We start from the raw sequence: 15,023 nt of genomic DNA, 5'->3' as shown, positions 1-15,023 counted from the left end.
TTAAAAAAAGGAAGGAAATCCTGCCATTTGCAACAACATGGATAAACCTTGAAGGCATTATGCTAAGTGAACTAAATCAGATGTAGAAAAACAAATAGTGCATAATTTCATTTATATGTGGAATCCAAAATAGTCAAACTTACAGAAGCAGAGAGTAGAATGGTTATTACCAATTCTGGCCCAGATAGAGGGGGAAATGAGATGTTGGTCTATAAGTACAAAGTTTCAGTTATGCAGGATGAATAAATTATGGAGATCTAATGCTAAGCAACATGACTGTACTTAACAATACTGTATTGTGTACTTGAAATGTTCTAAGAGGGTACATCTCAAGTGTTCTTATCACACACAAAAAAGAGGTAACTGTGAGGTGATGGATATGTTAATTATCTTGTGATTACTTCACATTGTATATGCATATCAAATCAAGTTGTATACTCTAGATGTATACAATTTTAAAAAAATTTTTAATGTTTATTTTTGAGAGAGGGAGAGAGAGAGCATAAGTAGGGGGGTGCAGAGAGAGAGGGAGACACGGAATCTGAAGCAGGCTTCAGGCTCTGAGCTGTCAGCACAGAGCCGGATGCAGGGCTTCAACTCACGAACCACGAGATCATGATCTGAGCTGAAGTTGGACGTTTAACTGACTGAGCCATCCAGGTGCCCCTAGATGTATGCAATTTTTAATTGCTGATTATACCTCAGTAAAGCTATGGGGCAAGATATTGAATTATGTTTTTTGTGGCAAACTTCTTGCATAATTTCTATTGAAAATCTGAAGAGAAATTAGCTATCTAGCAATTTAGGGGTAGATACCACAGGAAAGTTCTTAAAATTAGTGTGGTAAATATATTACGGATATGTTAATAAATTTCCTTTATTGCATTTTCCTGTAGAATTGTTACCTTAGTGAGAGAATAGTCAGTTGTTAATGAGAGACTTAGAACATAGATATAAGTGACAAGTAGTATCTATCTCATATACAATAATTTAATTATTTTTTTTTTTTTTTTAAATTTTTTTTTTTCAACATTTTTTATTTATTTTTGGGACAGAGAGAGACAGAGCATGAACGGGGGAGGGGCAGAGAGAGAGGGAGACACAGAATCGGAAACAGGCTCCAGGCTCCGAGCCATCGGCCCAGAGCCTGACGCGGGGCTCGAACTCACGGACCGCGAGATCGTGACCTGGCTGAAGTCGGACGCTTAACCGACTGCGCCACCCAGGCGCCCCTACAATAATTTAATTATTAAATTAGCTCATTAGTGTTAGCATTGGTTAGTGTTTTTATTAAAGTTAAATGCTAACTTCATAAAATTTTGCCTTTAATTTTCACTGATTTGACCACAAGGTAATGACAGTAATTGTTGAGTGACTTAAGATGAACCTACTTTTAAGCTTGGCCAATGAGAAAAATACCCTCATTTTACTTCGCTTGTAAAAAAAAAAAATCCAACCAACTCTTAAGCACAAATGGAATTTGTTAGATTGATATCAATGACTCAAGCAATGGATAGAAAGACTAGAAAAGTAGGCTTGGAGAGAGGTAGGTTGAGCTACTTCAGAGAGTTGGGAAGTAGAACTCCACGTATATCTCTTTGCTGGTGCATTTTGGTCAGGGCCCGTTGCTAGAATGAATAAACTACTTTGTCTCTTTATTATCTAAATAGACTGAGCCAAGATTCAGAATTCAACGGTGGGTTTTCAAGGTGCCTTAATGGCCCCTAGTATACTGAAGTGGTGAAAGGGCCTTACACAAAGGTCCTCCAGGAACCTTTCCCTTTGTAGTATCAAGTTGAATGCCAGCATTGTGTGTTTCCCTCCATATTCCTCACAGAAAGTGGAAAACAGATGCAGCATGGATGAAGTTATGCCCATCCAGTACACTGAAATCTCTTATCTCCTGCTTCAAAGGACCAGGCAGTTTCCCTTAGAAAACAATGTCGTTAGGATTTCTAAACACAAAAGTCTAAAGACAATACAATAATTTGTCATTAGACTAAAATTTTCCATGGACTAATGTGTAAAAACTTGTATAAAACTTAGTTCTTTTTTTTTTCATTCTATGCAGTGTAAAACTTTGCTTTTCCAGAAAGAATATATTCTAAGTTGGAAGTTGTTCAGTTACTTGTCATTAACTGAATTTTTCCAATGTCATTTCCTCACAGATGCCCATTTGCCTTCCTTGCATTCTGCTCTAAATACTTCCTATAAACCAATTATGACGTTGAAGTTGTTTTCCAGTGACAGTCAGTAGAGACCCTAGAGAGTGAATATGTGAAGGAGAAAAATCTAATAAGCGAAGCCTAGGGGCACCTGGGTGGCTCAGTCGGTTAGGTGTCCAACTCTTGATTTCTGTTCAGGTGATGATTTCATGGTTTGTGAGTCTGAGCCCTGTGTCAGGCTCCGCACTGACCGCACATGGAGCCTGCTTGGGATTTTCTCTCTGTCCCTTCTCTGCTTGCACGGGTACTTGCTCACACCCTCTCTTTCTCAAAATAAATAAACTTAAAAAAAAAAAAGCCAAAATAATGGTACTTTATCATAATAAATTCTGTGGCCAGTAATCCCCTTTTTGGCGTCACAAGATTTTTTTCTATCAGTCTTGTAATTTTTCTGAACTCCTTACTGTTTTCATAAAAACCTAGGTTAACGTTTTTAAATTTTTCATTCTTTTTAAATTTTTCATTCTTTTCCAGTGAAATTGTTGAAAGTAGTCAAAACAAGTATCTTCTTGTGATACATTCTCACGGACTTCTGCCTGTTTTACTTTTTTAGTATTCAATTCTGAGAATCTAGTATTTACATCAAATACTATTTCTTTGTGGGTATAGTGGAGCAAATATTTTTAAATGTACACAGATATCCTGTAAAATCAGAAATATTCATAGTTAGACTGCTAGAGACATATACATGGGGTTGTTCCATTTGAATCATTTCCAGCTAGAGGTTTTGTGCAGGCTAGTTTTCTTTAATGAAGGGTTGTCTTGCCAGCACACTGTTGACTCTGCCATCCACAATAGGACAGTTGTTCCTACTTCCCTGCTTCTGAGCTGATGGCTCAAGACTTTGGTACACTCAAGTCATGGACTCCTGTTGGAGAATGTGGCTTGCCTAGGTTATATTTTGAAGCCTTAGTTAGAAGTAGAATACAACCTTTGCAAACAGAATTACACTTTTTTTTTTAAATAGTTTTTAAGTATGTCTACACCCAACGTAGGGCTCAAACTTAAAACCCCTGGATCAAGAGTTGCATGCTCCACCTGAGCCAGCCAGCCCCCCCCTCCCAGAATTATGCTTTTAAACTTAAAAAAATTTTTTTAATGGTTTTATTTTATTTTTGAGAGAGAGAGAGAGAGAGAGACTTTGAGTTGGGGAGGGGCAGAGAGAGTGAGAGAGACCCAAAATCTGAAACAGGCTCCAGGCTCTGAGCTGTCAGCCCAGAGCCCGACCCAGGGCTCAAACTCACCAATGGTAAGATCATGACCTGAGCTGAAGTCAGAAGTTGAAGCCACCCAGGTGCCCCTAGAATTATGCTTTTAAATTATCTTTAACTACCAACTCAAATGTTGAATTAGTCTTGTGACAGTGATTTGTGAGGTTTAAATTTTGGCAAAAATTAACTTCTTTTGAAAATTGTTATTAACGGTTCTACAAAAAGGAGAATAAACCATGTATTATAATGGCCTCATTCTGTAAATGGAAATATTTCCAGTGGGTTGTATTGTTCAATGTAGTTATCATTGATTTAATTATTTTCTTTTTAAAAAATGTTTATTTATTTTGAGGAAGAGAGAGAGCATGCGTGAGCAGGGGAGGGGCAGAGAGAGAGAGAGAGAGGATGAGAGAGAATCCCATATGGGGCTCAAACTCATAAACCATGGGATCATGACTTGAGCTGAAATCAAGAGTGGGACACTCACCCAACTAAGCCACCCACGTGCCCTGATGGAATTATTTTTGTAAAGATTTATTGGTGGTCACTTTTATAAAAAAAAATTGCAGAAACCTTATGGATTTTTAATTTTATGTTTTTCTGATGTGGTTTTATTTTTTTTTTATTTTTATTTTTTTTTAATTTTTTTTTTTTCAACTTTTTTTTAAATTTATTTTTGGGACAGAGAGAGACAGAGCATGAACGGGGGAGGGGCAGAGAGAGAGGGAGACACAGAATCGGAAACAGGCTCCAGGCTCCGAGCCATCAGCCCAGAGCCTGACGCGGGGCTCGAACTCACAGACCGCGAGATCGTGACCTGGCTGAAGTCGGACGCTTAACCGACTGCGCCACCCAGGCGCCCCGGTTTTATTTTTTATTCATTTTAATTGTTTTTTGTTTACTGAGTTAAATGACTTTAATAGATTGTGAATTTTGAAGCTAAAACATCATACACATGCAGTCTTTTCTTATTTTAACTGGCATCTGATAATCTATAACTTTAAGATATCACCCTAGTTTTTTACGTAAGATGTGAAATTCAGCTTTTGTCCTTTAGTAACATCTCTGTAAAAGATTGAAAGTCTGCATTTCACACGTTAGTGATTTGTTACAGCCTTTGGAGAAAAAGTGAAAAACACATATTGTAGGAGATAGTCATAGCCCCAACTAGTCTTCCTGTAGTTCTGTTGACAATCTGTTGTACCATTTTAAAAGATGAATTTTGGGGGCCAGGTTGATACCGTTAGGTTCCTCTGCCATTGCAGAGCAGTGAAGACAAAAGCACTCACCATCTTAATATTCACAGGACTGTGCTAAAGAATAATGATTTAAGATCAAGACAAGAGTTAACTGCCCACCTCACCAACCAGTGGCCTTCCCCAGGAGCTCTGGATGTCAATGCTGTTGCCTTGGATACGTTGCTTTACCGAAAACACAATAAACAGTGGTATGAGTAAGTGTAATACTTTTTTTTCCAACTAATTACAAATTTAGTTCTACCAAAACATTTGGTTATCCACGTTGGTTTCTCACGTATTCGTCTTTCTGAATTCATTATTACTTTAGGGCAAAAGTAGAATTTAAGACTACTTTGGCTTGATAAAGTCAGATTAAGGCAGTAAATATGTTAGTATTTTGAAGCCAAGGCACCCTGGGGAAGTAAAGTATCTAAGAAATTCTTAAGCAGTATTGTACCGGCTACCTGCTTCTCCTTTAGTCTTCAGCCAGTCCTTCAGTTAAGTCTATGAGCTCATATTTAATGAGCCACCTATTTTTGAATTTTAGCTTTGGTATTTGTATTTGCCTTAGGAATAATTGTCCTGCCAGTGAGAAAAAATTCCATCTTATGAAAGAATGGAAAGATACTTACCTGTTCTTGGTGGGTCTGAAAGAGTTTTGCTTATTTTCAGTAAATCTAATTTTTGGAGGCTATAGAAGATATAATCACCCCACCTGTTGGCCACAAGATCCTTTACCTATTTTTTTATCCCTTTTCAGGACTATTTCATTAAGTCAGAGTGTCGTAATGTTGAGAAATCTGCAAATCTTAGGCTGCATTCCTTTATGGTATCTTCGTTTTGAACTTAAATTTTGTATTACCTTCTTTTGGCTTTTAGACATTTTGTCCATATTGATAACTTTTTGGTTATCTTTATTTACCTATCTTCAGCTAATTTTCTAATTATTTCCCTGTTGTCCATCCATCCCCTTCTGTTCGCTCCCTTTCCTCCCCCCCCCCCCCACTTTCTTCTCTTTCCTTTCTTCTCCCCTCCCTGCCTCCCTCTTTTTTTGTTTGTTTCTTTCTCTTCTTTTAGAGTTCTTGTATTTACACTTCACTGGTAGAGTTACCCACTTCCATTTGTGCTTCTTAGGGTGCTTTTCACTAGATAGTTAGTAGTTAGACATTTCTACAGGGATTGTTTCAGCATAGACTTAATTTCCGCCTATTTACTATGTGGTTTTTTTCATTTATCAGAGGGAATACTCAAAATAAATTTGAGCTTCTGTTGCCTTTTTTGCTTGTTGGTTTCACTGATTGCTAGAGATAAGGAAGAGTGAGCAGATTATTTACAGAATAAATCATTAGAACTGTTTTCATTATCTACTAACCCATGATTCAAGGTATTGACTGAAGCTTTCATGGTTTGGGATCTAGTTCCCTTATATACCCCTATGAAAAATTTGAATAACTAGAGTATATCTTTTTATGCTGGTATATAATTTTATTTTTCTATAATGTATGTAAGTAATAAAAATATTAGTTTATTCATATTTCTGATATATGATGAAAAAACTGAATTTTAATACTTGGTTCTTATTTCTATATAACATACAAGATACTCTTGCTTTTATAACTATAAACATATTGAAAGGTTAACTCCTGACAAGTTAAAAGACTAGTAATATGCTTTTTTACTACAATATCCACATTGTTACTTTAGGTAGTAGAAGGTAAAATATTTAGCCAAAAAGATGCGTTTGTAGCCCTGGCTGCCTGTAGAGCTACCTATTGAGGAACCAGTGAGTCTAAATGGAAGAGTTACTTCAAGTTTACCTTTGTATGTGGTAATAATGACTAGCTTTTACAAAGTATTATAGCAGCAGCAAAAGTAATTGGAGTATCAAAAAAGAAAGTAGTGAAACTGACATGGATCCCGATTTTATATTCCTGACTCAGCTACTCCATTAGCTCTTTCTCAGCATCATCCTTTAATCTGGCCTTACTGTAGATGTTGTTATTGCCTTTAGATGGCCCTATTACCAAACTACTATTCCTGAACAAAATGTTTGCAGCTAGGGTGTAGTATGGAGATCACTGGACCTAGAGTGTAAGGTCAGGATTTAAAAGTAATCTCTGCTACCCTACTTGCTGTGTAACAACACTAAGCAATACCTCCCTCTTACCTTCTGCACATGTAATACTGGGACTAATTCCTGTTCAAATGAGTAATAAGTTGCTTGGCACCTAATACTTCTCACAAAATCTTTTATACTCTGTATAGTCTTTTTTTTATGTTCTCAGATAACCTTGTGTCTTCCATGTTTGGAGAATATACACCCACCCACTGTCCCAAGCTCTCCTTTCTTAGAGAGTTTGTAAAACCTATGTAAAATTAAAATGACCAGCAAATCCCCAGATGTTCTGAACAAATAATCTTTTTAATGCAACTTTTTAATGTAAAAATGGAGACTTTGGATTTTCAGATTAGAGTGGTGCTGTATAAATCATGTTTGAAACATCATAGCTTTTCTCAGAATTAGTTTTTGCTGTTCTCAAATTTGTAATATAAGCTAAAGTTCTTGAACTAACCTCATCATTTATTCCTCTTAATTTGACCAATATCTTCAGTAGTTTAACAAACATTTTTTTTAAATTTATTTTATTTTATTTTATTTTTTTTCAACGTTTTTTTTTTATTTATTTATTTTTGGGACAGAGAGAGACAGAGCATGAACGGGGGAGGGGCAGAGAGAGAGGGAGACACAGAATCCGAAGCAGGCTCCAGGCTCCGAGCCATCAGCCCAGAGCCCGATGCGGGGCTCGAACTCACAGAGTGTGAGATCATGACCTGGCTGAAGTCAGACGCTTAACCGACTGCGCCACCCAGGCGCCCCTAACAAACATTTTTGAGAACCTACAAATTATTATCAAAGTGGCCAGAATCTCTTAATAAGGAACATTAGTGCTCTTGATAATTCGGAGAAAGAAATTGACCATATAAGTAGTCATTATATGTATTATAATTATAATTATAATTTCCTGCTAAGAAAATGTGATGCCTGTATTTCTCTAGGAGATTTGCTGAATTAGCTTTGAAAAGACTGAGAAGGTGCTATTTGACTTGATCAATTTCTTGGTCTTGCAGACATTTCTTAAAATGAGTGATTGGGTAACTTAGCTATGTTGTCATCTACTCATGGAAGAAATCCTTTTCATAGTAGAAGATTTTACATTTATTTTCATTTATTGTACTGTTAATAAAGCTTTAGAAGTATCATTTCCATTGTTTTCTTGATTACTTAGACCTGGCAATATTAATTATGTTAGGTTTTCTATCTTTTCCTTTATTTCAAACATTAGAGATACCATGTTAAAAATGTTTCAAGCATTATAGGCTGATTGTAAAAACTCAACAATAAATATGTAAGCACATTCCCTTAACACACACCTGGAGAGCATTTGATTACTTTTTTATTTCCAATTTGTTTCTATTTTAATGTTTATTTATATTTATATGTTAAGTTTAGGTCACATGAGCTTATTAGATACAGGTTATATAATTATATTATATAATCTTGTTAGATTATTGCCTAACCCATCCATTTCCATCCCTAAAGATTAGATTCATTATCATCATCTGTTTATTTTCTACGTAGGCTTTTTTGTCTTGTAAATTTATCATTATTTTCATTTAGGCTGTCATTCACAAAATTATTAAGAATTATGAGCTTTTATATGCCCTTCATGATCTACTCTTTAGGCTAACATTTTTGAATGACTGCTGATAAGTGGGTATAATTACTTCACATGTCTTATAGGGTCTTCTTCTTATGTGAATCTTTCCAGTATTTTTGGAGTAGGACTCCCCAAAGCATTGAGACTGCAAAAATCTTTTATAGCTTATAAATTTTGCATTGACCTAACTCGTATACAGCCTTCCCTTTCAGGCTCCCTTGCATCCTTCCATTAATTTTAGTAGTTTAAAAGTATATCAGTATTCTACTATAGGAAATGTTTGTTTTGTTTTTTAAACACATTTCTATGAAAATCAAACCAAGAATAAAAAGAACAGCCTATCTCTGGCTCCATGCACACATATGTGCCTCTGTGTATATATTGTATGTATCTTTGTTTTTATTTTCTATGTGTGGAAAGTGTCTCCTTCTGAGCCTAATACTCTCTTGCCCAATGACTATGAGATAATGTAAATTATTACTGACCTCTGTATATCTCTTGGGCAAATAGGTGATATAGATTATCGATATTACTTCTGATCATTGATATGAAGTCTAAGACTGTAGAAAATTTATTCATAAGTGAATTCAGGCCTATTCAGTTTCCTTTTAATTTGCCTTTATTTGGTGTCCAAATTCTTTGTATAGAAGTTTGGATTTGAGTGATTTAAAATTTTAAGTAATTAGATATTGAATACAATGTTTTGTTTTTTGGTTTTCTTTATGTCCCAGATGCTTATGACATAACTCCTGTCTTACTATCTGGGGTTCTTATTTTGAATAAGTAAGCTATTTCTATTAAAAAAATTCACTTCTGGAAAGTAGAATTAGACTGTTGATGGGCTTGATGTGTTTGGTGGGTTACATTTCAATTTTGCAGTATGATGTTAATGAGTCTAGAATTCTAAAATAGGGCTTAGTGGTGACCTTTTAAAGACAGAACTCCCATAGACAGTTTACTCCATGACAACATGTTTGTCAGGTGGAGCGCCAGTTGCATTGGAACTCAGGTAAGAATGTGGAAAACCTTTCTTGGTCATTACTACAAACAGCTAAACCAGATTTCTCCCAGGTGGTAGATCTGTAATCATTTTCATGCAAGGAAGATATTACATGGTACTGTTCTTAATATCTTTTGATTCAGGTGCCTAATTTTGCCTAGGAATTTTTATACTGCTTCAGAAATCATTGTCTACCAAATTCTGTTTCTATGTTCATTGACAATTGGTTAAGTGAAGCCTGTAAACTGAAAGATTGTTTACTAAGTGTAACAAATTAGAGGTTAGAAAGTTTCCATAATCACTTTGGATTTGGAAATATGATATCTAAAAGGAACTTAAATAGTTCACGCAGAAAGCTCATTTTGTGTTGTTTTTACCAGAGATTGCTTTTATAGACTTTTGCAGGCTTTCCTCCCCTCAAGTAGTGACAGTACTTGATTTCTATAAATGTGTGCTGTCAAGCTCTGAGTCCTTATAATTTTTTAATTAATTTGATGTTTGTTTTGCTACTAGGTATTTTGCTGTTTGTAAATATTTTTATAATTTTTTAAATTTAATAATAACTTTTTATTAAGTTTCTAATGATGAAAGACCAGTGTCAGAAACTCCCTTAAAGCCATTTAAAGACAGGCCTTCTACCTATTAGGCACAGAAAAATAATTTGGAAAAGAAACTTATTTATAATTTCCTTTATTGAATTCCTGTGTTCCCTGCTTTCTTGTATAGCTAAAGAAATACAGTTTTAATGAAAGTCAAGTGAAATTTTCAGTGATACGATTACATACAGTATAGTTGACATGGTCAATCTCTGCAAGCAAACTGTTTGAAACCTAAGAAGGGTTTCTAATAAAACAAAATGTTTTTTTTTTTTTCCTCTCTCTGTAGTAGGAAAGGAGATAGCATAGAAGTTAATGAGACAGAATTAGAGCCAGGCTATGAGGTTCAAATCTAGTCTCTTTGTGCCCTGGTTAACTCTGCTATAAATTGGGAACAGTGTAATTCCAACCTCTTAGAGTATTTGTGAGGAGTAAATATATTAATCTATATAAACACGTAGGGACAGTACCTAATACAGTACCTATATAGTGGGAAGCATTATATAAATATTGGCTATCCTTCTTTATTACATGTTGTATAGCTCATAATATATTTTATGTATTACAGTTATCAGAAGTTTCCTACAATAGATTCTCCTTTAAGTAATTTGTAAGTTTACTCTTCTGTGTCTGAATAGAGAATAGCTCTGGAATAGATCATTTAAATTACATATACTCTCCTGTAATATTATCATAGAATATATGACATTTCTAGGAAATTAGTTAGGGTTTGGCTACCTTGGGAAATAGATATTAAACCTGAAAAACATATTAATTTTCCTGGATCAGATATATTTGGAAATAATATTGAATTCCATTCTCTTACTTGTCAATATGTCAATAACACCAAAACTGCATAAGTCTTTTGAGTTGTTTTTATCTTGACAAAAGAAATATGAGGAAAGTTTAATAATAAACCTTATTAAGTTTCCATATATAACTGAATTTTTCCTCTGTTACAATTCATTTCTCTTAATTTGTTTAACGGAAATCGAAATCACAGTAGCAAATACATGAGGGAAGAAAATTAGTTATCTTCATAGTATATTAACATAAACACCTATTTTATAATCCAAGATTTTTAAAACTTCTAAATTAGAGGAATTTGTAATGGTAATTTGTAATTACTCTTATGTAAAAGCATCCATAAGAATATCAAGACATTGGTGAATTTTGAAGTGCCTGAGAGATAATACATCATTATTAAGTTATATCATTTTGGTTTCTACATTAAGAGTAATGTGTAGATTTTCCACTCCTTTGAACATTGACAATAACCAGGGGTGTTTGGATGGCTTAGTGGTTAGGTATCTGACCCTTGATCTCAGCTCAGGTCTTGATCTCAGAGTTGTGAGTTCAAGACCCACAATGGGCTCCAGCCTGGGTGTGAAGCCTACTAAAAAAGAAAAGAAAATTGATAATAACCAGAAAGTCTCCATTTTCTAAGAAGCTAAATAATCAAAAATTTTTGTAAGGGTTTAAATTAGTCTGACAAACTGTTTTTCTTTTTTTAGTTGATCAATCCCAGAGACTTCCAGAGAGGGTAGAGGGAAAAGTATAATGGAGATCATATTGCAGCCACAATAGAGACAGAGTTGAGGGGAAAAACTGTGGAGAAATAAACCAAAACTCAGTAAATTGAAGAAAAACACTGAAGAATATCTCTAGAAATTATTTTTTTGTGAGAAGAAATCCAAGTAGTATTTCACTCTTGTTTTACAGAAAAAGTTATCAAAGTCTTGACCAGTTATCAGCTGAAGTTAGCCTTTCTCAGACTTCGCTGGATCCAAGTCATTCACAAGAAGGAGATGGAAAACAAGACACATTAAATTTAATCACTGAAGGTAAGAAAAGAAAAATTTAGTTGGAAATTAGTTTTTCCTGCATTATGTATGCTTTAGTTGCAGAATGTTGAACAGTAGTGGCATTTCTGTGAAGGATGCTAGGAATGAGAGTGCCATTATGATTTTAAAAGGTCTGGTATTGTTTTTTGGTTTTTTGTTTTTTTCTCATGTGTTTGTGGCTCATGTTCTCAGAAGATTGTAATTTTTCCTTTTATTTCCCTTGCTTCCTGTCCTGTTGTGTTTTTGTTTGTTTGTTTGTTTTTTAACCCGTGCTGATTCGGCTTTTGTGTCTCTACAACTTACTAAAATGATTTATCAAGGTGGTCAGCCACTGCCATATTGCAATTTGAAAGTCACTCCTCTGTCTTCATCGTTTTAAACTTTACAGCAGCTTTGATACAACTGACCACTTCCTCATTCTCGAGTCACTTTTGGTTCCTCATTTGTTAAGTATTCTGAAAACCTTGGGGAATGGATGTAAGAGTTTTATTTTTTCCTGTTACTGCTTTCAGCTGTGCTCTGTCAACCCCTCTTTCCCTTGTATTGCATCTTCCTGGACATCTTGGTTCAGTTCCAAAACTTTTCAGGTCATTTTCGTTACCACATTTCTTTTCTAAGACTCAGCCTACGTATTTTTAAGCTTCAGTAGCTTAGTTGATTGCAAGTTATTTTCTTTCCTGTCCCTAGCGTATGCTAGGGCTGTGACTCTAGAACTTTGGGTTGGACAAGTGGTGCTGGTGTGATATGGTGCTCACATCTTTTATCTCTGTGACCCAGTTCTCCTTCTGCCAGTGTGTGTGAGGTGAGGGCTAGGGAAAGAGTTCCTTACTGCAGGGGAACCTGTACTCCTCTGTGTCTCCAGTTTCTTCCCTGTCTTCTGCATTGCAGTAAATGGCGCTACCATATGTCTTACTAGATTCTACTACCCTTTACAACTCCAAGTCAGCTCATCAGCAGGTCCTGTCTGCTCCCCATACAACACATGCTGTCTACATTGACTCATCATATTCTTCACTATTATAACCCTAGTCTAAGTCACATGGAGCAAGCCTCTTGGATGGACTGCTGCCACAGCTTTTTCTTTGGTCTTTCCTCTCTCATTCTTGTCTCCTCGCAGTAGTAGTACTCCATATAGTAGTCAGGGTTCTTAGAAAATATAAGTCAGAAAATATTATACCCAAACTTAAAGTTCTCCAGTGGTCTCGATGACAATCACATTAAAATCTCTACTGCTTATCATGGCCTCCCATATGATCATGTCTTTGCCAACTTCTGCCTTACCTCATACCATTCTTTGGCTTGCTCCCTGCACCCCAGCAAACTGACTTCCTAGCTGTTCCTTCAGTCTGGTTCCTGCCTCCACTCTTTGCAATTGCTTTTCCCACTGCCCTAGATGTTCTTTCTTAAAGTCTTTGAATGGTAACCTCCTTATCAGATCTCTGTTGAAATATCTCTCTAAAGAAGTTTTCCTTGACTACCATACTTTAAATAACCATCCCCATTTCCATATCCACCCACTCCAGACACTCTATCACATTGCCCCGTGTTATGATTCTTGTCTCTAACTCGCCACTAAAATGTAAGCTTCATGAGGGTAGGGAAACTTACCCATATTTTTCACCAGTGTGTTACTAGAGCCTGTCACATAATAGACAATTATTAAATGTTTTTTGATAGAATAAGTATATAATGAATGAATGCCTTAGAATGTGAGGTACAAGGTGTGGATAGTATAAAGTAAAAATTCAGGTAACAAGAAGGCTCAGGCAATGGGAAATTTTGTTAAGCTGAATGTTCTGCTTCTTTTAAGAGTTTTTGAAATGTTCTCAGAGGGCCTTAAGTCTATATTGATAGTTTTGTAAATACTGTGTACTGACTACATATGAATCTTTTTTTGATGATGTGGATAATAAAGATAGCATAATAGAGTATCCTGATGGCACTAATGTAAATGGAAGAGAGTAAACTGAGTTCACTGTCACAATTTAGAATATGTCTATTTTAAAAATTAATCCAGTAGTGGATTTACTTGTGATGACTTTCAATGTAAAAGACAAATTTATTTAGTATTTTAATCAATTTATAATTATAGCCATTTTAACAGCAATAGGTCATGATTAATAATGGGTAATTTTTATACTATAAAAACAAACATATAGAAGAGTGATGAATGGGTGAATCATAGAGAATTTTTAGGGCAGTGAAACTACTCTGTATGATAGTAAAATGGTGGATGCATGTCCTTATAAATTGGTCCAACCCATAGAATGTGCAGGACCAAAAGTGAACCCTAATGTAACCTGTGAACCCTGCTTGATAATGATATGTTTGTGTAGGGTTTATCATTTGTAACAAATGTACCACTCTGGTGGGGGATGTTCATAATGGGAGAGGCTTTGTATAGAGATACGGAAAATCTCTGTACATTCTGCTTATTACTTTTGCTATGAACCTAAAACTACTCTAAAAAATAAAATGTGTAAACACACATACGCACACAGAGAAATTTTGGCTTTAAGAATTCAAGGTTAAATAACAGATGAAATATTATTTATAGACTTTCCATACCCAAATATCTAATAGAATGATAAAAAAAAATAAATTCACCAACTGAAACCCAACAACAAAAAGGACTACATTTAGGATTGTGTAAAACTAAAGAAAAAATTGTAAAACTTGAAGGACACACATCCTTTCCACTCATAGTATCCTTCCCCTCTCCACCCCCATAAAAGCCATACAATTAGGAAACTGCTTTGATACACTGACACAGGAGGCTGCTCTTGAATTAAAAGTTTCACCAACCAATCAAATCAGCTAGACTTCCTATGTGTACAAAATTACTGTTTTTTTTAAATGCCTAAATTGAGGAAAACAATTCTGATAAAACCCTCCGCAAGAAAAACAATAGTGAAGCAGGAAAAAAAAAAAATCCTGTAATACAACCATACGATTTTATTCAGTATCTTCAAACAAGCATTTAAAGATAGGATAAAAACATTTTAAATTAGAAGTCAAAAACTAGGAACAGAAATGTTCCAGAAACAGAAAGAAATGAATTGGTAGTTGATTACACTCTAGAAAGAAATGTAGAAAAAGGCAAAATTATATCAGAAGTAAATATTAAAGAATAAGCTGTCTAAAGAATAGATTTGAAAGAGAACTTAATAAAGAACACTGAAGAAAAGCA

General features: G+C 35.1%; 1 protein-coding gene across 5 annotated transcripts in view; it reads left to right on the top strand.

The window, feature by feature from the left end:
* RUNDC3B (RUN domain containing 3B) overlaps positions 1 to 15,023 on the top strand; it is a 150,426-nt gene that overhangs the window by 121,087 nt on the left and 14,316 nt on the right. For 3 of the 5 annotated variants that reach the window (XM_058725214.1, XM_058725215.1, XM_058725218.1), the window contains 2 exons: positions 4,743 to 4,889; positions 11,712 to 11,833. In XM_058725214.1, the coding sequence (XP_058581197.1) occupies positions 4,743 to 4,889; positions 11,712 to 11,833 (269 nt within the window). The remainder of the gene's footprint in view (positions 1 to 4,742; positions 4,890 to 11,711; positions 11,834 to 15,023) is intronic. The other 2 variants (XM_058725217.1, XM_058725219.1) reach the window with 1 other exon arrangement.

This window comes from Neofelis nebulosa, chromosome 4 (assembly GCF_028018385.1).
Source record: "Neofelis nebulosa isolate mNeoNeb1 chromosome 4, mNeoNeb1.pri, whole genome shotgun sequence".
NCBI classification, from domain to species: Eukaryota; Metazoa; Chordata; class Mammalia; order Carnivora; family Felidae; genus Neofelis; species Neofelis nebulosa.
This window is presented reverse-complemented; position numbering and strand designations above follow the sequence as displayed.